At 42.0% G+C, this 24,903-nt stretch overlaps 2 protein-coding genes across 2 annotated transcripts; one reads left to right on the forward strand and one right to left on the reverse strand.

The window, feature by feature from the left end:
• Positions 1-765: 765 nt before the first annotated feature.
• pibf1 (progesterone immunomodulatory binding factor 1) lies at positions 766-15,529 on the reverse strand. The gene is made up of 18 exons (XM_053436800.1): positions 14,878-15,529; positions 14,662-14,762; positions 14,001-14,199; positions 13,783-13,902; positions 13,533-13,666; positions 13,258-13,366; positions 13,022-13,141; positions 12,857-12,918; positions 12,545-12,670; positions 12,052-12,150; positions 8,596-8,761; positions 8,282-8,432; positions 7,481-7,571; positions 7,000-7,102; positions 4,275-4,405; positions 3,015-3,099; positions 1,181-1,351; positions 766-929 (listed from the first exon to the last, which is right to left on the reverse strand). The coding sequence occupies exons 1-18, from the start codon at positions 15,142-15,144 to the stop codon at positions 876-878; spliced, it is 2,289 nt and encodes a 762-aa protein (XP_053292775.1). The 5' UTR covers positions 15,145-15,529; the 3' UTR covers positions 766-875.
• Positions 15,530-15,684: 155 nt separating this feature from the next.
• dis3 (DIS3 exosome endoribonuclease and 3'-5' exoribonuclease) lies at positions 15,685-22,825 on the forward strand. Its single transcript, XM_053436273.1, has 21 exons — positions 15,685-16,207; positions 16,785-16,942; positions 17,119-17,315; positions 17,517-17,590; positions 17,736-17,903; positions 18,059-18,223; positions 18,423-18,536; positions 18,844-18,981; positions 19,137-19,283; positions 19,426-19,542; positions 19,636-19,737; positions 19,991-20,055; positions 20,153-20,237; positions 20,387-20,514; positions 20,663-20,749; positions 20,838-20,994; positions 21,371-21,585; positions 21,711-21,879; positions 21,968-22,126; positions 22,259-22,381; positions 22,527-22,825. Exons 1-21 carry the CDS (start codon positions 15,989-15,991, stop codon positions 22,593-22,595), a joined length of 2,856 nt encoding a protein of 951 aa, XP_053292248.1. The 5' UTR covers positions 15,685-15,988; the 3' UTR covers positions 22,596-22,825.
• Positions 22,826-24,903: the final 2,078 nt, after the last annotated feature.

The following is a 24,903-nucleotide window of genomic DNA, read 5'->3' on the forward strand; positions in this document are numbered from 1 at the left end:
CTCCAGAACCACAGAGGAAAATTATTAAATAGTTTTTACAGGCTGAAGTAAAATCAACCTAATAAAATATGGTCTTGTGCCCCTTTAATACTTGATAGTGAGGAGTCATATGTGAACACAGGGGACGCCTGGTGTCAACGTTATTCACAAAGAACAGAAATCACATGTTTTTCACACCTTGTGCAGTTTTTTATGAGCAACTCAGAGATAAAAGGGGACTACAAATATCTGGCACACATTTCAGTGTGTACAGGAATGGAGACAAGTGACAAGCACTGTTTGAGCAAATTCTGATGTTATGTTTGTATAACGAGATAATAAGCTGGCGTATTGTCAGTGTTATAATCTCACTAAACTCAAAGAAACTGATGGAAAGTGCGAAACCAGCTCCCCAGCAGTCAGACCTCTGGCCATGTTTAATATGACACCGATAAGAACATGGTCCGAAATGATAAAGCTATGCCTGCTATGTCTATATTTAAAGCCAAAGGAGCCTCGGCTTGTGCAAATCAAAGGCTAATGTTCCCGCAATGCTGTTTGTCTGTGGCCACCAGTATCTTCAAAACCTGGGAAAGATGAGGAAATAATGATAGACAGACCTAATAAAACTCACCACTGCCAACACAGAGGAATTTTTGGGCCGTCAGTCAGCGAGGAATGTGTACCCCGTGGAAGGTACTACCTCTGGTTCTGGACCAGTACGCGGAGAATTTATTATATGTTACCAAGGACCGAGAACAAACAAAACACTCAAACACCAGGAAAAAAAAGGTTTCTGCTTTTATATTTCAATGTGTAATTTACAAGTTTAAAATACAAAACACCCTGATAAAACCTAAAATTGTTAAAAAGCCCTATGTGAAAATTTATGAATTTCATTTGGGTTTCTGCCTCTGCTTTTGGTACCAGCTAGGAGCTTCTTTTTTTGTCTGCAAATGAAAGAGAGAAAGAGGAAAAATGATGAGGAGCTGCTTGGTGGATTCAACTATTTGACATTTTCATGATCCATGGATATACTCTACAACAGATCAGATGATTGCAATGAAAACATAAAATCAACCCCATTGTCAGTAAAGCTATTAATCACTTCCTGTAAACCTTTATTAACCCCTTCGTCTGTCCAGGCAGGTTCAGGTGGTGCTGTGACTCACACATGGGTGTTGCCGAGTGAGACACTTACGAACACAGTGGGTTTGGGTTTGTTCGGTGACTCTTCCTCCGTCGTCCTGTTGATTCGTTTAACCTGCTGTTTTCCCCCAGCAGACGCCATGACCCCAGTTTCCAACGGGTCAGGAGCGTCTCCCGGTCTGGACCGCATGCTGATCATGACCTGCTTCATCACCGCTAACTCCTGGAGAGTCACATGATTCATAGAAATAGGGATAGTGAAAACGAGGGTAAAACAATATTCATGAATCTCTAAGAGAAACAAAAGAGGGTAGAGTCACAAGAGGCCAGACATTTTATATTCTTAAAATGATGTAACAAGAATTTCAACAGAGACAAATAAAAAATGGAACAAATAAATCAAGATTAAATACAGTATTGCCTTATCAACAAAGGTTGTCTTGCTGAGCTAAGAAAGAAAAACATGCACACATAAGATAGATCATAGAGTAAGAAACACGTAAATAAAATCCGAACCCTTAAAAAGAATAATAAATCCCAAAGCCAATCATACAATATAGAGATAAGACGATAGAACCCATGGGGCGATAATCAGCAGCGATTATTATCAGCAACAGCAGCAGTGACCCACCACATAAAGTGAATAAAACATTAAAAACATCTGCTTTACTGCTTTTTATCAAAAACCTCCTGAGTGTCCTGCAGTGTTCAGAACTATTCTGGAATCTGGTTGTTGTCTTTTTCAGTCTCTTGTGAGAGAGAAGATAATAAAACCGCTGTTATCTGGGTGGGAGCGGTCCTATAAAATCTTTAGGCTTTTCTTAAACACCTAAATGCAAACCTATGTAATCATGCCAAAATACCTCATATATAGATATATAGTATATAGATACTAATAAATTCTCAAGATTGGTCAAATACTCGCTTTAAAACCCATGATTCCAAATATTTTGTATTGCTGCTCTCTGGCGACATGTTTGTCTGAAGCCACCGGCCAGTGCAGCTGATCTCCTGAAGACCAGCTCCTGGGACAACTCTCACTCAGACCAACAAGCCCAAGGGTCTGCGGGGGTGGCAGCAGGGCAGAGGGGAGGACTCTGGGCCATTTCACGGTTCTATTTATCACCCCTGAGGACATGAGCCCTGGCATGTCACACATGCACGAGCACACACACGCACCCTGGTGGCATCCCAAACAGCCAGGCAGAGGAACAGCTGTCTGTGACAGGGCACATACTTCATACAGCAAACGGCTGGCTGGGGGGGGGGGCTCACTCCCACGTGCATTACATACGAACCCACGCAATCTTGAAGGAAGCATTGCAACACTGTGCAATAACTCTAAAGGGCCTTTAATGGGAAGCATATGAAGAACCGCAATGACTGGACCATCAACGGGAAATCAAGCACTAAGGGAGAACTGATTGTCATTTTCAAACTAATATCGAACATTTATTGGCTCCAGCGTCGGCGAATGTGAGAATTTGTTGATTTTCCTTGTCTGAAATTATATTGAAATATTATTAGGTTTTCGTCAGACTAAAAAAGGCAATTGATAATATTTATTTGGGTACTAAAGAGCTTTGAGGACAATTTAAACACATTTTCTGATCTTTCAGACACCAGTTTGCTGGACAATATTCTTGAGTTGCTGCCACAATTTTTTTTTTTTTTTACATATATTGGTTATTTGAAATATGTGCTTTGATATGAAGGTTTCAGAACTAAATCTGGATTTTTTTTACAAGAAAGTTTTGCTGAAATGTCCCCATTGTCAAAGGACTCAATAAACAGAGATAGAATAGGAGACACTGATTATAGTGCTTGAGTTACATCAGGGGAACCTTCAAACAGCTACACATAATAAACATCATCATCATGTGCACCTCTCGATGGTTGAGGAGTCTCTCCAGGTCCGCGGCCATGTTGTTTTTCACCTGCTGCAGGGCGGTCCGCTCTTTTCTTAGAGAGCTGAGGTTACACCCAAAAAACAGGCAGAGAGATCAGATCTTGAGTTAACAGAAGTCAACATCACTGTACTTCCTGCAAGTCATGAATATTACACTGGACTATCCTGGTTACTTCTGTTCGGGTCAAGTTGGTCCTGTCAAACACTGTGATTCAATAAAGCAGGATATGTCAAGATGAATAAAGAAACAACAAGTGTAATATGTTGTTCACAGTAGGTGTACGCTGTAGATTGGGATCTGTTTTACTTTGAGTTAGTGACGGGTCAACTCGTATCAGATGTGAAGGTGTGTTGATGCCTCATTTGTGCAACTTTGAACTGTAAACCAGTCAGTCCAAATGCCAGCGGACTGGTTTACTTACATTGAGAGCATTAATTACTGGTTTAAAACAATGAATAGCTTAGCAATAAATTTAACATGAGTCATGTTTTTCTTAAATAAGTAACCGATTAAGCAATTGCTTTTTTCAGGTAAGTGAGTCTTATAGCTTTTGAAAGAAACTCAACATGACTGTCCAAGAGGAGTCTTTCCTGGGGCTGTGAAACAAACAAGCAGGAGCTTGTACCAGCGGCGCTTTAAAGCAAACCACCTTGCAAATCTTGAAATAACAGCTCGGCAGCCTCACCACCTTTTTGCTGAGAACTCTACCTGAGCTCGGCCTCTGCTGAGTCACTGACGATAGCCAGTTTCACTCGAGGAAATGTTGATTAATACTTGTAGTGAGACTCCCCAGGGAGCCGGGTTCTCTGCTGTTCAACTGGATGAGGAGGTTGGAGAAGCTCAAGAGTATCGTAAAAGTATTTTCTTTCAGCTCTCACGCTCGCCCCAGGTGAGCGGTCAGCGGTAGTGAGCAGCAACAGAAAACCTGCAGACTGTCATTTGCATATTTCTCAGGTTAACATACAGAGGGGGACTATGGGGAGGTTCTCTGATGCGAAACTCTCCCTTATTGTACGTAAAAAAAAAACAATGGAGGTTTTCACAATGACAAACAAAGTGGGATAAGGATAGAAGACGACAGAAGGAAATGAGGTAGAAAAATCTCAAGGTCGGGAGGGCTGGCCTGCTGCCATGATGAGTAGATAACAAGATAAACTATAAAAACTCAAGCATGACTATAAATGATATAGAAGGAGACAGGTTTCCCTCTGTAAGAGCGTGTTTCCGTGCACGTACCTGATGTCGTCCTCTAGTGAGGCGACACATTCCTTCAGTGAGCTGATCTGTGCGTCCCTCTGCCTCACCGTCTCTATCAGGTAGCTGTAGGGCTGCTGCGTCTGCTGTAACAGATGGTTGGCTGCCAACAGCTGAGGAACAACACACACACGTGCATACATGAGCCATTACAGGAGCATGTACTTCACCTCCACAGAGGCAGCTTGAATCGGATTGTGTGTGTTTTTTTGTAAACGTAATAATGAATCTGAAACTCGACGCCGTCCGACCTCATGAACCGTGGAGTCACAATGACAGCTCAACGCCATCAGTGTCCCCATGAGGTTCACTGTACTGACCAGGATTTTAACATTCACCTGTAAAAGCTGATTTTAGTGATAAAGATGGATTCATTTCTGATTTGAACAGACTTTACATTCGGATATAATCATAGAATTGTGCAATTCTGTCAATATTTGTGAAGAACTTTTAACGACATTTGAAACGTTTCCTTCGGTGCGACTTCAGAGGCCATAAACGTTTTAATGAAGTAGTCTCCAAGCTGTATACTTTTTTATTAAAAGCAGTAGTGCACTTATATTACAGATAAAGATATAATGTGAAAATGCAATGAAACATACAATCTTATCATCTTTCTTGTAAACGTTGACATAAAAGCACCTTTACAGAGTTTTGATGATCCCTCATAAGGACACACATTCTGTGCCTAATGCAAAAGTGTTCAGTCAGTATCAGGCTTAAAACTGGTGGAACAATAGATAAAGTTAGGGTGTTACACATTAAACCACTTTTACAGCCTGTCCGCCGCGAGTGGAACTGGGTGGGAGGGTGAGGACAATAGTTAGTTAGTCAGGGCGTCTGTGTGGGTGGTTAAGTGGTTAACACCCTTGCTGTTTTCAGTGAATGGGAAGTGTAATTTTTCACCCTTTGCTTTCGTACTCGATGAATCATGAGGTATTCCACACGAGTGCCAGTCAGTCACAGGCTGACAGTTGAATGGCCGGCTTATTTAGTCTCAGATCGGCCCAGCCCCTTTATGCTGTCTCGCAAAGTCTCTCCTCTCGTTGAGATTCTAATAAAAACATAAAAAGCACGGCGAACACGTGAGTGCACTGGCTGCTGGAGCTGTCCGTCTCACGGTGTCAGCCCTCACTGGGTGGTGTTTTAACATCACAGCACGAGTACTAGAAACGTGACTTCGAGCACACAGTCCCGCAGACAAAATACACACACACACCCAAAATTAAAGTCTTAGCGTTGAACACATACACACACACACACACACACACACACATCTGTGCGAAACGCAACAAAAGCCTCAGTGATTGCTGTAGTGAGCTGTTGGGAGAGTGAAGAGCGTGGCCGTCACGCTTTTTGGCTCTGTTCAGCATTTTGTCAACAAGTGTGACAGGTACTGAGACTTCTCAGTATTCTCCTGTAAGGATCTTCGGTTTCCTGCTACCAGCTCAAGGGTGTTAAACTTGGAAATGTTTAATGTGTTCTGATGTTTTTTGAGGGAGTCAAGCTGAAAGTAAAATAAAATAAAAAAAACTCATTACTGTTGTCAGAAAAGAAACTTGACACTTGCACTTGTCTCAGGCCTCACTCAAGTTTCTGGTCTAATAAACTCACACACTCAGGGCTTAAAGACGCCCTTGACCCTTGTTCTAAAAGCCTAATGGAATAACATCCATCATAATTTAGAGGAGATATTCAGAACAACTTTCCCTTTTAGATTTGATGTTCTATAGTTATTCAATATCTCACAAAAGCTGTACTCAAAAGACAGAGCCCCTTACACAACCCTGGTGGCATGTAGACATTCCATAACTCGAAAGTGGCTGAAGCCTTAAGCTCCCTCAGTTGAGAGACGGAAAGACACAGCTCATCATATGCATATAATGGAGAAGTTGGCATGTTCCCTCTGAATGCACCAAGATAAACTGTGAGTATGGTCGAGTTGGAGTGACTTTATCCAGCCCCATAAAAAGGATTTTACATGAGAGAAAGGCACAGAACTTGAATTCTTCTATTCCTCGTACAATTTTGTTGTGACGTACGATTGTAAAAACAGGCACAAAGTAAATGTAGAAGTAGAAGTATTTGTCTTTTGTAAAAAACCTCTGAAAGAAAAAAAAAAAGGTTCTCTGCGAAAATGATTCACCTTTATACTTTTGAGCTTACAATATTTCTTGTTTTATATGATCATACTTTGAAGTATCTGCAGTGATAGTTCTTCCTCTTCTTTATATTCCTCCCTTATATTTGCATAAGCATTTATTATGACAGTTATTGACTCATGCTGAACTGTGGACGTGATATTTAAAAATTATAATGGGTGCACAAGTCGTGACTTCCCCAACACCCTCCTACAATTTGTAAATGTCAATAAAAATCTCTCTTTTGTGATTTTTCTTTAATCAGCCACCGCAAGAGAGTTGAGTCCGTCTTTACAAGAGACATTAGATGTACTCGTATCATTTTAACAGAAGAGCAGAAGGTAAACGGTGGATGATGGGAGAGGAGCTAACCAGCTTGGCTCTGATGCAATGACTCAGATATGTCATGAGAGAGGTTAAAGCCAGGTGAAATAAATAATTATTTAATAGAAGTAATAATTGTATTTTTGGTGTCATAAAAATATTTCTGATTCAATTGATGAAGGCCGACGGGCAGGCCCACACCTTGATGTTGAATGTGTGTGTTTGTGTTTGTGTGTGTTTACCTCCTCAGATACCTGTCCCGTCTGTGACTTGTGTTTATCCAGCTCCCTCCTCAGCGACGTGTTCTGCCTCTCCAGCTGCAGCACCCTGCGGGCCAGGTGAACACTGCACAACAGCAACACACAGACGTAGTTATGGAAATACCCAAAACATGACGACACTATCAAGGTGACATTAGCGTACAAGTCAGTGTAGTCTTTAATTTAGTTTATGAAGCCATAAAACCAAAAAAGATCAATGTTTTTTTTGGCAAACAAAAGCCTACATGCTTCAATTAAGACAGGGTGGAAAGGATTTGAAAAAATTCTTCAATGCAACAAAGGCGCAAAAATATTTGGAACAACATAGGACACACTGCAGAGGACTTTCATGCAAAGCTGCAGCTAGCCATAATAATAAGGCTTGAAGGAAGAAGCAGAGGAATATAAATGATGCAAGAATGGATTTTGTTGACAAAGGTCCAAGAGGAATCATGTCCTGTACCTCTGTTTTAGTCTCCTCTTGGCCGTCGTGGGAACGTTGGCTCCGTAGCCGTACGAGAATAAAACTCTCTCGGCCTCCTCTTCATTCTCAACTGGCAACAGACAGAAGCACAGCGTCTATGCATCTCCAGGAGCATTACGATCATTGTTGTTATTATTAGTAGTAGTATTTTGGGAGCACAGCGCCTGCAGTTGTACAATAACTCCCATTAATATCATTAGTCATTATAGAAAACTTTGATAAGTAGTTGTTTAGATGTTTAGATTAATGAAGGGATGGATTAAATAATTTAACAAGTAGTATTAACTGTCTTTTAATCCAAAGAGCGGAGATTCATTTGAGATCTATATTAAATCCTGGAACAACGGCACTGGGCAGTTTGTACTGAAGACAGAACTGTCCTTAACTGACTCCACACTTCATAAGTAGCCTCCGAGAGCCTGATTCAATTTATGACTTTTTAATGCCTGTCGCAGCCTTTTTGAGGGAATCAATTTCAGGGACTTGAGGACCTTTAGATGTTTTCTTTTTGCCTGCTTCTGCATTAGGCGTTTGTAAATAATAGTAACTTGTAAATATATGTTGTCTTGTACAATATAATTTATTCTCCAAAACTTCTGTCCAGTTTCACAAAACACTGATTATACCTCCACGCTGATAATAACTAATTTTCCCTTCATTAAATCCAATGCGGTGCCAGCGTCTTGTTCAGTGTGTTTAAAGGGATCCGCATTTTTTCTGAATCTATAGTTGGTTTTGTAATGCAATGGGCTATTGACAGAGCTGATGCTACGTTCATACTTTCAGCCGCCTGCATGGTCACTTGGTCCAACTCTTGCTCAAGTCTTTCGTACGTCTCCAGGCGAGAGGCCTGCTCGGCATTCTGGGCTTGCAGCTCCGCTGCCCGCTTCTCTGATGACGTCTGCAGCCTGTAAAACTCCTGCGTGAGGAGCTGAGGAGCAGGAGGAGAGGAGATAGATCACAGAGAGGAGCAGCATTGGTTTCTGTGGTCAGCGTAACAACACAATTACCAAAAAACCATGACCTGGTCTAGGATAGACTAGTAACTTCTAAGGAAAACTTTGTATCCACTTTTGTGTTTTCGTTTAGAGTACCTCCAGTTTCTTCTGCTGCTTTTCACACTCCACCTGGCACTGGGCCAGGGCCTTGGCCGTTTCCTCCTTGACCATCTGAGCGCGTTCGGCTTCGAAGGAGTGCAGCTTGGCCTGGTTAGACAGCTCCGCCACCCGGCTGTCAGTGCCCAGCTGGAGCTGCCGAAACCTGGTGGATGGAGACGCACAGATGGACACACACACCTCAGTACAGATGAACATGAGTAGGTGTGTAAGTGAGATCATGTGTTTTGGTGCAGACGGAGATGTAGACATATCGAGTTAATAAAGCGGCTGTATCTCACACGGACTGCAAACTCAGCTCTGGGCTTCTGGCTGAGCTCACACATTCCGCCGGTGGTTTCGAAAAAAACATAATTCTACAATGTCGTCCTTCAAAAAGATACAATTACATTTTGTGATAATTTGCATAGCAACGTGTTGGTTTTGAACGCGGCACAGAAGTGATTACTTGACGTTCCTTGCGCCATGAACAACTCTTGATTTGATGTGTTCACTTGCACCTAATAGCTTGATAGCTACAGCATTATAGTAAGTCGCCCAGGAGGAAAGCCAAGTCTTAAATCATCTGGCAACAGAAGAATGTGTCTCAATGGTGCTTGCGTCACAGGTCGGTCTTATTTGATGTTCCGTGATTCTAGCTGGCGAGCATGGTGTTCCCACTTAAATGTGCGGTAATTACAGAAGAAGAAAGACAGGGACAGAACCGTTTTGGCAGTTTCTTTTTCAAGATGATGTGACTATGTCAAAGCCTTGTCACATAAATGCGTGAGTGAACAAACAAGCACACAAACAACATAGCAACAGTTAGAAGCACTTGACTTGAAACAAAAGACATAAATACTAATCAAATATAATGTTTTTAAAACAGCAAGCAAAAAGAGCACGGGATGATCACAGTCAGGGGATCATTTTGATAAAAGATTCTCTTTCGCATAGTTTATAAACTAAATTATCAATCGATTAATTGGAGAAAAAAAGTCAATAGCACTAATAAAAAGATAAGAATAATTTTTCAGCTCTTCTTCAGACATCTTTCAAGCACGCACAGACTAGCCCTAGAGGTTAGCTGGATAATATTAATAACTCTCGATTACAGCGGACCTGATAGGATTTCATCATCCATAGAGCACGGGCCTGAGCTGTGTGCTCACAGTGACACACATGAACACATGGTGGACATGTTATGCCTCCTTGTATTAATGGCGGCTGCATTCTAGATTCAAAGAGGCAACATGTTCTAGAGAAAATGAAGCTTAACTATCTCTCCCATTCAAAAAACAATTTTTATGGGAATATTTACAGCTTACTCCTGGGTTCCCCCAGGCAATTTTGTTTATGTCCCTTATAGGACGAGTTGATCGCCGTAAGTGGCATTCTGAAAGAGACCGCCGAGATTCAAGCCGGCTCTCTACGCTACGATCATCTGACGCCATTTCAAGCTCGTCTGCCTCATTCTTTGCCCCAGAAATAGGGGCATGCGTGGTGTTAGGTGTTAAGGGCTTGTGGCTAGCATCTGTCGTTGCTGGCTTGTGATGCGATGCAAAGAGGCAATGTGATCGCAGCAGCGAGATGGAGAGGGAGAGAGAGAGAGAGAAAGAGAGAGAGACTGAAGTGTGTGTGTGTGTGTGTGTACATGGAAAGATCAACAGCTGGTGGTTTGGATCTGGAGAAATGACTGGCATGTAGTAGTAACCCAGGAAAGGAACACTACTGCTGCTGCGTGTGTGCATGCATGTTTGCATGTGTGGGTAAACCTCTTTTTTTGTTGCCTCTTTAGGACCTTTCCTGTATAAACACTGACCTTGTCAGGACCAGTAAGACCCCACAGGGACCAACGCTCAGTCCTAATGAGGTCCTGGTATGGGTTAGTGCTAAGATGTAAACTGTGGATAAGGTTAAGGTTAGGGTTAAGCATGAATTGCTCATGGTTAAGGTTGGGGATAGATGTAAAAAATGAATGGATATCAATGCAGTTTCCCAAATGATTAATTGGGCCAAATTTTGGAATAAAAAAAAAAGGTCCTAGGTTCATCGAGATGTGTTGTGGACTGTGTTGTATGACTTGAAAAGTGCAAATGATTTATTAATTTCAGACAGATATGTCGAAATGTATTTAGGCACCAGCAATAGAGTACAAAATCAGGAAAACTGAAATATCTTCTCCATTGAGAGAAAAATGCAGACTTGAAGTGTGTGTGTGTGTGTGTGTGTGTGTGTGTGTGTGTGTGTGTGTGTGTGTGTGTGTGTGTGTGTGTGTGTGTGTGTGTATGTGTGTGTGTTTGGATTCGTAGCAGGACTCAGATTTATATGTTGCAATTTCAATGCAAGATTTGAAACTTCCTACAAGGCCACGACCCAGAGGCACCTTTCCAGGCCATACTGAGATGAGCAGTGTTGTCAGGAGCAGAAAGACAGTGGCCAGCAACTTGAATACAAACGACTACAAGTGAGCGGGAAGTGGGAAAAGACTGAAAAGCTCTTTTAACGTTTAATTAAAAAAGAAGTAGAGCCGAGTTCACTGTCAATGCAAAAGCTTTGTTGGGAACAAGAAAGTCACAATAATTCATTGAAAATGATCAGGAACAGGATGTCTGTCTTCGGCCCTACACAGTGAGGTCCTGTCTCCTATTTAGCATTCAACTGGTGCTTGACAGAATTATACACATGAGAAGAAGGCAGCCAGACAAGCAACACCAGTTGGTACGAGTGAACTTCCACATGACCTACTGACCCCCCCCCCAACCTCCTTGAAGTCAGATATGCATGTGTTCTTTGCTACGGGACGATAAACGTCAGCCACCACAGTCCTGCCGCACCCTCAACCTGCTCTATTAACAGATTGGCACTGGCTCAATTTACACTGATTGTACATTTTAATAGATTAATGCATTAATGTCTCACACACAATATGTTGACACACGATACTTGGCAAACGAAGACGAGGAATGAATTCAAAATATGATGTGGTTTAGTGTATTTAAAAAAAACACTGCTCCAATTGGCCCGAGTTTCTGAGACAGTTGTTGCCCTTAGGTGAACTTCCTTGACTGTCCTTGATTAACTTTTGTGCATCAACAGAGAGCGTCATCCATATTTAAAAGGAACAGTCGTGGTAGGAGTGTTTAAATACAGCAAGACATTCAGGGCTGCTTAACAATGTGTTTGCTTACACAATATATTTCCCACAGTTATGCACTGATGACACAATCCTTCTTGATTATATATCTACACTTCTATCTATCTATCTATCTATCTATCCATCCATCTACATCAACAGGACACTAAGAGCCTTCATCAACAACAACAACAATAGGGGTATCGAGCCATGTACACTGGGAGCAAATGAGTTTGGTTTTATTTGTCCAAGTTTCAGCTGTACGTCTCTTGGTTTACTGCCTCTGTCTTAATGTGTTTGTGATGGAAGACCAAACTCACTGTTCCAGCAGCTGATCATATCTGGACTGAGCGTCTCTCTCAGCTGCCACCGCTCTGTCTTTCTCCAGCACAGCGTTGTCTCGGGCCTCTCGCAGGTTCCTGTTAAAAATAAACACCAGACGGTTAAAAGACGCTTGTTCTGTTATGTGGTAAATAATACAAAGTTATTTTCTAGTTGTTTTGATAATATTGTAATGTATCTGTGGTGGTCGCTCTTCCTCCTCTTAAATATTTGCATGTGCATGAAATAATTCAGTTGACTCTCAGTTGTACTGTGGATGTTGTCGTGACTAATTATGATGTCACTTCCCCATCACACTGCTACAGTTTGTAAATACAAAAAGGAAAAACCACTTAATCTCTTCAACTTCCTGTAAAGTCTGGTTTAAATGGCTCCCCTGATCTTTTCCTCATTTTATTTTTTTTACCAACATCCGGTTTGTTAAGAGTTAGATTTGATAGGATAATAATAATAATAATAAGAAGAAGATACCTGTTTTCCCTCTCGTACATCTCCCTGGAGGTTCTCTGCAGGTTGTCAATCTCCTGACTTGTTTTCAGTCTGATGTTCTCCAACTCCTCTCTTAGCTTGTTTTCGTACTCAGACTTATAGTGGTCTCTGGTGGACAAAAGAGGAAAGAATAAAGATGAACAGAAGTATGGAAAATGCGGCTGGCAGATGAATTGATCACTGTTAACATTAGTTTTTCAGGAGACTTGATTTTTCTGGAACATCTTTAATTGCTTGTATTAAAAAGAGTAGAATACTGGAGATAGTGACCGGTGTAAAACTGGAGAACCTAACCTGGATGCTACGTATTTCTCGTAGGTGTTCTCCCTGGCATTCTTTGTGTCTTCTAATTGTACCTGGACAACACAAACAAGAAGTGAAAGCATGTTAGAGGACTCCTTCCTACTACTGAACACCTCTGATGTTAGATAAGCCCTCTGATGAATCTACTGTATGGACCTGCAGCCTCTCCAGCCGGTCCTCTTCATGTGCACATCGAACACTCAGCTCCAGGTTCTGCCTGTGGAGGTACTCCTTGTCTTTCTGTAGGAGATTCACCGACTGCTGCAATGTTGCCACCTGGAGGCCAAGATGAGAACAATGACAAATGACAAACAATGACAGTGCACCTGAAGAGGCTACAATGAATAAAGTGAGGACATAATACATTTGGAGTGTGTGTAGGTGTGAAGCACCTCTTTGCTGAGTGTGTCCCTCTCCCTGGTCAGTGCAGTGTGACTCAGGTCCAGAGTCTCAAATCTTCTCTTTAACTCCTTCAGTTCGGTTTCAAAGTGGTCACGGTCTCTGTAGAAATAAAAAAAATTCCAGAATTTGAATATAGTTGAAAAACCGAATTAATTATATTCCACTCATTGTGTTCCTTAACAATTGTTAAATTGTATGTATGTTTGACCTCCTTTTACTACAAAATGTATTCACTTATTTCATTCCAATCTACAGAAACACACACCGTTTGATGTTTGGATAGTTCTCTCGGCGGTAGTCCCCTTCATGGATCTGCTGTTTGGTATCGGACAGTTCCAGGGTCACTCTCTGGCTCCTCAACTCCAGCTCAGCACGTAGCCGCCGTTCCTCCTCATAGCTCTACAGATACATAGAGGGTTCATGTTATGAGGTATAAGCGATAACTTCAAAACATCTTAACTCATGAGGAAGAACGACAGACTGCAACACACAGTACATGCTTTTGTGTGTGGTACCTCCATCAAAGCCCTCATCTGGGTCCTGTGTCTGTCCGCCTCTTCAGTCAAACTGCCATTCTTCACACTGAGCTCAGCCAGCTGAGTCCTCAGAGGAGTCACCACCTCATAGAAACGAACCTAAACATGAACAAAAAGTATTAAAGCTTCCACAAGGACTGTATCATATCTTGTGTCTCGGGAGGCATAGAGATCAGGGAGAGCACCCTCATACTTACAGCTACGTATTCCTGAATGGACATTCTGTCCTCCGGGAGGTCACGGAGCTCCTGGAATCTGTCCTGGGAGATGTCCAGATCCCTGAGTGACCTCCGCAGCTCTCCAGCCTTTTCACACAACTGCCGGTTGGTCTCCTCGAGCTGCTGCTGCCTGAGCAGGATGGCGTCCATCTCCTGCTTACGCAGAGTCTGCTGCTTCCTGGTGAGAACAGTTCATATTTGTGATCATAACAAAATAAAGTGATGTATACGTTGTTAACACCTAATATCATTAATTGGGTTTTAATAAAAACAAATCTATTTCCATAATTTTTCATTATTCTTTCATATTTATGTGCAATTCCAACCTTTTCAAAACCTGCCAATGATGTTTTATATTTCCCACATTTAACAGAGCTGCCAGTAAACCTGACATAATATGACGACAAAAGAAAAAAACACATCAAGCATCTGCAAGACGCGTTGGGATCCTTTATTATCACAATGTAAATTATAATTAACATGTTACAAACAAAACAAGTAGTTACAGGTGAATGCTGCAGACAAATGGCCTTAAATTTTGTAAATATCATAGATTATACTAAATGTAAAAACAACTATTTATAAATTAACATTAGCATCCCAGTTCTCCCAGAGTGCATGGAAGTGCAACCTTTCTAACCTGTTCTCCTCCTGGGCCAGTTTCAGCTGACTGTCCAGCCTCAGGGTCAACACCTGTTTCTGATGGAGAGCATCATTCAGCCTCTCCTCCAGCTCGTCCACCTGAAACACACATGCAGGGATCACATCCGAGTAAAGCAACAAAGATCAGGTCCTATCCTCTACATGAGAGGCCCATGAACCCGGGTACTCGGACTGGTGCAGCATCCCTCTCTACCTTGCACATGTGGTCCGCCTTCATGTTGTCCACGATGAGGCTCTTCTGAGAAAGCTCGATCTTCAGCAGCTGGACGTTGTGCAGCAGCTCCCTCCTCTCGATCTGCTGGCGGGTCACCTTCTGGGAGCCGCCCCGCTGCTCGTCGGACGAGGACACGTCCTCGGTGGTGGGCACCGTGGTCTCCAGGCTGATGTCCTCCGACTCCAGGTCCAGGGAGCTGGAGACATTGACGGCTGTCGGCTTCAGATGGTGCTTCTTTGGAGGCATCTTGGGAGTTTTTTTGGGGGGGGGGATTATGTGTCGTTCCTTGTCGATAACGTTACCAGACCGAGGCGTGTTTGTCGGTTTACTATAGCGACAGATGAGAACGTGAATTCACTAGCGTCTCGATATGAGAAACTTTAACGTTTGTTCACATCGAGGAGAAACGACATCAAACGACCGAGCCACAATATGGCTGCCTCCTTCGTTCGGAACAGACAACACACCGACTCTAGCGCGAGGAAAACAAAGCACACAAAGCCTCAGACATTGTTACCGCTGCACCTCGACGCTGACAAACGTCCACGGCGACTGTTTTGATTTTCAAGGGTCCCGCTCCGAGCCGCCTAATAACCGCCATGGGTTCGAGTGCGGTGGCTTTGACTAAAGCGCCCCCTCTGGTCATTTGACTGAACATCAACTCATCCAGTACACATTACACGGGACAGTCGTGCAGTACTACATCCCAAGCACAGGGGCGCTGTTTGATAAAGTACCTCTCATGGAACCGGCCAACCAAGCCCCCGTTCTGTCTGTTTTCATTGAGCAAGAATTAGACGGTCAACCAAAACTTCAACACATTTTTTTTAATGGTTTATTATCATCACAAAATATTATATTTGACTAACGTGGGTATCACTTAAAAACTTGAATTCTAAAAATGATTTAAAATGATTTCAAATGAGCACTTTTAATGTATTTTCATATACATCACAGTTTTTCCTAAACTCCGGGGACGGTTTTGTTCGACCCACTCACTCGGTCGTACACATGGACAACTAGCTAGCTGCTCGCTTGTGTTGAGGCTAAAAACATCGAGATTCGACCTGTTGAGCCTCCGATCGTCAACATGCTGAAATCTAAAACCTTCGTGAGGAAGACGCGGTCCGGCGGCGTGGTGAAGATCGTGCGGGAGCACTATTTGAGGGAAGATATTTGGTGCGGGAGCGAAGCTTGTACCGAATGCAAACAGGAGTCCACGGTGCTGCAGACAGACGCGTGTTTAGAGAGCAGCCTGTGCGCCTATCCACATTATCTGATCCCTGACACCAACGTGGTGCTGCACCAGGTAAATAAAGAAGAGTTTGACGTTAACTCTGAATATTCCATTTTAAATTTGGCCTTAAAGTGGAGCTAACTGAAGATTTGCAGACATCCTGGCATGTTCCTCTCATTTATGTTAACAATACAACATAGTATCATATAAGTATGATCATTCGTGATGAAACCAAAGAGCCATAATGAAATCTGGGGGTTAGCAAACCTAATGATATTTGTGTATGAATGAATATCACTTCTTATAAAATCAGATAATCATTTATTTGACAGTGGGGGAATTTTCAACATTATTTAAAGTAGTAAGTATAAGCACTTATAAATGTATTAAGATATTAAAGGGTTAAAAAATAATGGAATAAAAAGTAATATATACAGTGTAAACAGAATATGTATAGTGTGAACATATGTACTGGTTATTATAATGTTTCCCTTTACGCTTCTCTGACTGCAATACTAGTTAATATAATAAATGCACTGGAGGTTTAACCTAAATTTAGGTTAAAACAATAAAATTTGTACGTTCACAATGTGAATACGTCAGATTTTTCTTTCACATTTTGTTTACATGGCTTTTCCGTGTCCTGCAGATTGACGTGTTGGAGGATCCTGTGATTCGCAATGTGATCATCCTTCAGACCGTGCTGCAGGAGGTTCGGCACCGCAGCGCGCCGGTCTATAAACGCCTAAAGGACATCATACATGAGAAAGAGAAAAACGTCTACACATTTACCAACGAACACCACAGGTACAAAGACACCACTGATGGATTTTTACTGACAATCATCTTCATTGCATAATAGTAATGTCAGTTGCACCTAAAGTTACCACTCCTATGCTCCCTCACAGAAAGATCTCCTTATTAGACGTCACCTCTGATATACTTTTTAAATAGATTTATTCTTTTGTTTTTCTTCCCTTCAGAGATACGTTTATTGAACGGGAACCGGGGGAGAGCGCCAACGACCGTAACGACCGGGCAATCCGCGTGGCAGCCAAGTGGTACAGCCAGCACTTGAAGAAGTTGGAGTCTGAAACGGAGGGGCTCAAGGTGGTCCTCCTCACCAATGACCAAGACAACAAGCGGAAGGCAGAGGAGATCGGCCTGCTGGCGTACAAATGTAATTTGTGACAGAACAGTTGAGAGCATCAATATACAAACCTTGAAACTTGCAATCATTGTAACCTGAATTGCAGACCCAGGGTTACTATTCACTCTCTGATACAACCACTGCTCATCCGGACGTATACATGCACACTTTTTCAAACAGCATCAGTTGTATTAAACCTTTGTAACAAGTATTTATTCATTCATGTTTCAGGTGAAGAGTACATCAAGAGTCTGATAGCAAACCCTGAGCTTGTGGATCGTCTGGCATTGTCCAATGATGACAAGGTAAACGCACACAAATGTTAAGCCATTGAAATAAAGAGATACATCTTTATCAGGTTTAAGGCACAGGAGATATTGGTATTGTATCTGTATCTCCTGTTATAAACTCTTATGTGACATCTGTCTCTCTTTTCCTTTCCCCCCGCAGAATGAAATCACCAATAGTAGGGTGTTATTCCCAGAGCACCTCCCTCTGTCAAGGATCCAAGCAGGAATTAAAAGTGGCGCCTTCCTCCAAGGCACCTTCAGAGCCAGCCGAGACAACTACCTGGAAGCCACAGTCTTTGTCCAGGGAGAGGGGGAAGACAGCACAGAGGTGTGTGTAAATTTGAGGATCTCCTACACCCCATCAGGGTTCAGAGGATAACTTGTCATTTTGTGTTGAGACATTAGTTTGAAGGAAGAGGATTCACTATAATCACAGTACAATGCATGCACATTATTAAAGTTCTGTACTGTCTGTGCTGCCAGGTTCTTCTTCAGGGTCTTCAGCACCTCAACAGAGCAGTGTACCAAGATGTGGTAGCTGTGCAGCTCCTGCCCCGAGATCAGTGGGTGGCGCCCTCGTCAGTTGTGCTCCAGGATGAAGGTGCAGCAAAGGATGATGATGCTGAAGAAGGGGAGGAGGAGAAAGCTGTGAGTTTTGTTTGATTTAATGGAAGGGCATTTGGAATGGTTTTGTTTATTTTCAAGGGATATATTTGCTGGAAGTCTACAGCATGTGTGACGATACATCAAAAGGAGAACCAGTATTTATTAAATGTTGTACTCTGCATCCCAATTGAGCTCTTTGCAGCTATTTTAATGTCGTTCATGTTCCCATGTGTCGGAGCAGTTGAGGATATCTGTCGCTGAAGCAGCCAAGAAACCCACAGGGAAAGTAGTGGGCATCATCAAAAGGAACTGGAGGCCATTCTGTGGCATGCTGAACGTCTCCCTTATAAAAGAGGTTTGTTTTTGCTTGTTTAAAGATTTGAAGCTGTCCTCATAATTGATTTGTATGTTTCACTCAATTCTGTCCCCTCTTTCCTCAAGAGACTGCCATCACTGTTATTTGAATGTCGATCTGTGAGATGAGGCACATAGTAGATAAAGGCATGAATTCATTTTGTGTAGTTTGCATATCTGCTCAACAAATTTCCCTTTTAGACTGTAAAGATTGTACAAAGAATCTCTGCATACCATATGTACAAGTTGTCCAGGACTTCCATGTCTCTTGTCTACATCACTGACCTTTTCTATTCTTTTCCATACAGTCAACCCGTCACCTTTTCACCCCAGCAGACCGCCGCATCCCACGTATTCGCATTGAAACACGTCAGGCGTCCACACTGGCGGGCCATAGGATTATGGTGTCCATCGATGGCTGGCCCAAAGACTCCAGATATCCAAATGTGAGGGAATATCCGAATTTGAGTCGTTTCCTTAGTTTGATAGGAATTTGAAATGCTCATGTTATATGCTCACATGAAGGCACTACTATGTGATAAAATACAAAAAAAACCAGAAGGTTTATCCATGTAGAGAAATATTTTTTCTTCTTTGTCAGGGCCACTTTGTGCGCAGCCTGGGGAATGCAGGGGACAAGGACACGGAGCAGGAGGTGCTGCTACTGGAGCATGACGTCCCGCACCAGGACTTCTCTCAGGCTGTGCTCAGTTTCCTTCCCAAGATGCCGTGGGCCATCACACCAGAGGTAACGTGATACCCAGACAAGTACTCTGTTCCCAGTTTTGTCAAGCATTTATAAGTGAGGCTATCGACCTTTAATTTGAAAGCACATACAAAATGTATGGGTCAGTGTGTTAACAGTGAATGAATGTGGGTGTGTGGTACAGGACATGGCGAAGAGGGAAGACCTGAGGAACCTGACGGTGTGCAGCGTGGATCCTCCAGGATGTACAGACATAGACGATGCCCTGCATTGCAGAGAGCTGGAAAATGGAAACCTTGAGGTACAAAACCTCTTAACATGCACGACTAATAAAGATCGTACATATTTTTGTGTTTACATTCAATCTGACTATGGGATTATTTGTTTGCTGTAGGTGGGGGTCCACATCGCTGATGTCAGTCACTTCATCAGACCTGGTAACGCTATGGACAAGGAGGCCGCCAACCGTGGCACCACCGTCTACCTGTGTGGGAAGGTGCGGAGACACATACACACCCAACTGATTCCTAATGTTAACTGGGCATCAGAAGTTAACCCTCACGACTAATGTTAAACTTATTGTCTAAAGGTTTTAGCTCAATAAATATTATGATTTATATATTAGGCAAAATCCTTCTACTAGCACCATTACAGTTTTCTTACACGACGTTTGAAAAAGATGTTTGGGTTGTGTTGACATTTTGGATGTTGTTGCTTACATTAAATGTGTTTGATGTTGTGTCCAACAGAGGATAGACATGGTCCCTGAGATGCTCAGCTCCAATCTCTGCTCACTGCGCTCCAACGTGGAGAGGTGAGGACTGAATATTTGTAGTTATAAAGTCAAACTGCTGCTTTTGCCTTTTGTGAATGTTTTGTGTTTCTCATTCTGCTCACCTGTCTTTCACAAGGCTTGCGTTCTCGTGCATCTGGGAGCTGAACCACAAGGCAGAAATTCTGAAGACACGGTTCACAAAAAGTGTCATTAACTCCAAGGTACAGTACAAAGACCCAGCTACACAACCAGAGACAATATCAGACTATGATCAAATGTGCATTTTTAAGCATACATTGCTGTCCAGGTAATATTGTTATGCCATCTTAATTTGTCTTTATCTCCCCTTCTCTCTTACGACCTGGTCCAGGCATCTCTGACCTACGCTGAGGCCCAGATGAGAATCGATGACGCCAGCAGGAATGACGATACAACCGAGAGCCTTCGAGGTCTCAACAAACTCGCCAAAATCCTCAAGAGGCAGAGGATAGAGAAAGGGTAGGGACAAGGGGTTAGGACACAAATCAGCTGAGTAACAGTATGAGGAAAGAGGCAGCAAACCAAGTTTACGTCATCATGATTCCAATGACTGCTAGTTATTTAAACTGGATGTATTTAAGATGATTTGCCTTTTGATGTCCCTCAGGGCATTGACGCTGTCGTCCTTAGAGGTCCGCTTCCATATCGACAGTGAAACCCACGACCCCATTGACCTCCAGACCAAAGAACTCATGTAGGTACTTTTGAAAAGGAAGTGTGCCTCTTTGTGTCATGCTGTGTGTTGGACTTGTATGTGAGAAAACTCGTTTCTTTGTTATTAGGGAGACCAACTCCATGGTGGAGGAGTTCATGTTGCTGGCCAATATTTCAGTCGCCCAGAAGATTTATGATGAATTTTCAGAGTGCGCTTTACTGAGGAAACATCCAGCGCCGCCTCCGTCCAACTACGACGTCCTGCTCAAGGCTGCAAAGTCCAAGGTGAGTGGAGACAGATGGTCCTGCAGGAAAAAGTGTCGATTTTCACCTTGTATGCTAATTTTTTGAGATTATGTAACTCACTTGCCCAGTTATGAATGGAGAATGTCTAAAGTTGAAAAAATTGATTTTAAGGGGAATTCACTTTTATTAGATAGTTTCACTGATAAATATGTTGAATGATGCTCTGCAGCTGAACAATACAAAATAATTTACAGACACAAAAGCAAAGAATCCTATAAATTAGTTGTGTCTTACCTGCGGGCTGACAATGCTTCTACCTTCTTACCTAAATATAATTCAAGGTGTCTGTAGATTCTCAGCCATCCAGGTCTTTTCATTTGAAATTGACAAACCTTTTGTTTCCTTCTCTTCTCAGAATGTGGAGATCCACACGGATTCAGCCAAGGCGCTGGCTGACTCTCTAGACAGGGCCAAAGTGGACGGCTTCCCATACTTCAACACGCTCCTGCGCATCCTGGCCACTCGCTGCATGATGCAGGCCGTCTATTTCTGTTCTGGCATGGACAGCGACTTCCACCACTACGGCCTTGCTTCCCCCATCTACACACACTTCACATCACCTATCAGGAGGTATGATAACAGATAGGTTACTCTAATCTACAAATCACAGAAATTAGCACAATTGCCAAGTAACCATAGCTCGGTCAAACCTATGTATGTCAATCATATTCTTCCATCTACCCTCCCCCACACAGATATGCAGATATAATAGTTCACCGCCTGCTGGCAGTGGCCATAGGAGCAGACAGCACCTACCCAGATTTAATGGACAAACACAAGCAGTCAGCCCTCTGCAACAACCTCAACTACAGACACAAGATGTCTCAGTATGCTCAGAGGTCGTCTGTGGCCTTCCACACACAGGTAAACACTGGTTTGAGGAAAGATAGAAGATGCAACTCAACACAACACTGCACAAGTCATGCTTTTAACACAAATGATCTCTTTGCAGTTGTTCTTCAGGAGTCGAGGCATTCTTAACGAAGAGGGATATGTTCTGTTCGTGAGGAAAAACGCGATCATTGTACTCATCCCTAAGTTTGGCTTGGAAGGAACAGTCTTCTTTGACGGCAAAGACAAAACCGCCCCGAACCTTGTTTTTGATGAAGAGGTATAAACACTTAATAAAATTCATTTTATGGCATTTGGACCTAATAAAAAAATATTCAATTGAGTTTTAATAACATCATTGTTTCATACTTTACACAGCGTTTAAAGTGTCTCTTTTTTTTTATGTGTTCAGATCCCCTCTCTGACCATAGAGCAGCATACCTTCCACATATTTGACAAGGTGAAGGTCACAATCAGCCTGGACGACTCCAATGTCCAGCACCAGAAGATCCGCATGTCTCTGATCGAACCTGTGGTAAGAAGTGGACAGGGCTTTTGTGACTATCTTTTATATCTTTAATTTAAGCTAGAGGAAAGTTCTCTTCCCCCAGTTTGTGCTCTTCCGCAGATAATTTGCAGTACATGCAATTTTTTTTACAAGTTCTCTGTCTGTATTTCAGATCCCTGGTGTGAGTGTTCCAGCCCCTGTCGTTGAACCACCGGCCAAGAAACCAAAACTGGAACAGTGAAATTCTCAGGAACACCAGAGCAAGAAATCCTACATGGCTATAAAAGAGTCTCCTTGGGCTCTTTGATGCAGGGCGTAAATAACTGTTTTACTTAAAGCAAATAATCACGTTTTTTCTTTTTATATTGTCTTTTTTATTATTTAGACAAAGACAAGTCATCAATGCACTATAACTTGTCATGCAACAGCAAAGTAGACAATTTAATCATTAAAGTGCATTTTTTAAACCTGTTTGTGTATTTTTTCATGAACCTGATAACTTTAAGTTCTTATACTATGTGTGTTGCGACACTGACAGAAAAGTCATGTTTGACCATAGCCTCACTTATCACTGAGTTAATTGTCTTAAATTCTCCCACTTTAACCCCTTAAATTGTGGCACATTAATGGTTTTAATACCCAATTCAATATTTAGGGCCCAAGCACTGACGGGCACTGACAGACGGTGAGGCCCTAAATATATATGCACAAATTCTTACCAAAATTTGCCAAAAATTTGAAAGTGGTGAAAATTTACGTATTCTGGAGGAATTTTCAAGGGGCATGGCAAAAAGGCTCAAAGGTGCCCCCGAGACCCCTAGAACGCGTTCACATTGACTGATCTTCACAAAAGTCGATACACACGTGTATCATGACCAGACAAACAAAGAGTAAGGAAGTGCAATTTAAAAAAACGCAACAGGACGCCTGCTATTTTACATTTAGTGGCCATTTTGGCCATATTCCACATTTTTACTTTGAGGTAATTGTCCCAGGGCTTACATCAACTTCAAATTGAGATGAGTGTCATCACAACAAATGGAGATACAAACTAACTCAAATCGATTTTTAAAATTAAATTAAATTAATCCTGCGCAGTTCGCTTCTGAAGTGGACTGCACATCCTGGTTTGAAAAAACAATCACTTCAGGCTAAAAGTTGTCCATCATTTTTAACAAGATGTCAAAGATGAATGCAGAAAATACTGATTAATCAAAAGTGAAAATCGTATTTAGTTCACATTAGCTTAGAGGAGGCAAATATCCCATTATTCTTAATGTTGGAGTTATTTAGAATTTCCTCCTCTCCATGTTTGTTTTATTTCTTTCCCTTCTCTCTCTCCATCTATCTGCCCACCTCTCCCATTCACAGTATTTCTCACCCTCGTGTCATTCTTTCTCCCCCCCCCCCCCCATTCATCACCCCCTGCTCTCTTTCCAGTGTTGTGCACGAACGAACGCAAAATAACGCGTTCATTGAACACGTTCACCTTTATGAGAACGATGAACTGAACGCAACTCAATGACAAATAATGAATTTGAATGGAGATTTTTGATAAGATTTAATTCACTAGACTGGAACTCAGTAGAGCTCAACAGAGCATAGGTTCATCTCTGATCCATGCAGTAACCTTCTACCAAGTTGTGTGGTTATTGGTCCAGTAGTTTACTACATAAACCTGTTGACTGACAAATCAGAGATAAAAACATAACCTCCTTAGGAGAGGTAATAAAACCTCCACCCATTTATCAAGGAAATGTCAACAACATTAATAATTATTAGAAACACAACAGGAAATTAAAAGTAGAAGTCAAAAGTGAAATGTTTCGAGAATATCTAAATAGTTGACGGGTAATTTTCTGTTGGTCGACTTATCAATTCATTTATTAAAAGCTAAATTTTCCCCTGCACTTAGTCTATAGGGTTTTTATATTATGTATAAATATGTGTTTTATTTACATTGTATGTATTTGTTAATTTGTGTACATAGAATGCCCTTGAAGGATATTACAGGTTTTCTTTTATGGACAACTTTAGTTAATCACAAGCTGCACAAACCAGCTTGTGATTAACCCAGCAGCCAGCAGGGGGCAGCCTCAGGACATCACAGCAGACTGTGATTCTTGCAATAGGTTTTTAAAGTATGTTAAATCATCCAGTATCTAAAAGCCAAAAATATAAAAATAACTTTTAAGTAAGGCTGTCAAATATATGTAGTAAAGTAGGAGATGTTTTCTCTGAAGTGTTTATCAAAAGCAGCATAATATGACACGGACACACACGATGCTTCTGTCCATCTTCTTGATGTGCTTAGTTCCTCCTTCCATCCATCAGCCAGTGTGGCCTAGTCAGTAGAGCGTCCGTCCTTCAACAAGAAGGACCCGGGTCCGAGACCCACTCTTTCCGGCCTTTAGGCTGTCTCTTAATGAACTCTTAAAATTGGCAGGATTTCTTCTATTAATTGCTAAATATCTTAAACTATGTAAATTTTAATTAATTAAATATAAAAACAGGAAAAAATGTAATTAAAAAAAAAAAAAAAAAAGCTG

This window comes from Pleuronectes platessa, chromosome 12, assembly GCF_947347685.1.
Source record: "Pleuronectes platessa chromosome 12, fPlePla1.1, whole genome shotgun sequence".
NCBI classification, from domain to species: Eukaryota; Metazoa; Chordata; class Actinopteri; order Pleuronectiformes; family Pleuronectidae; genus Pleuronectes; species Pleuronectes platessa.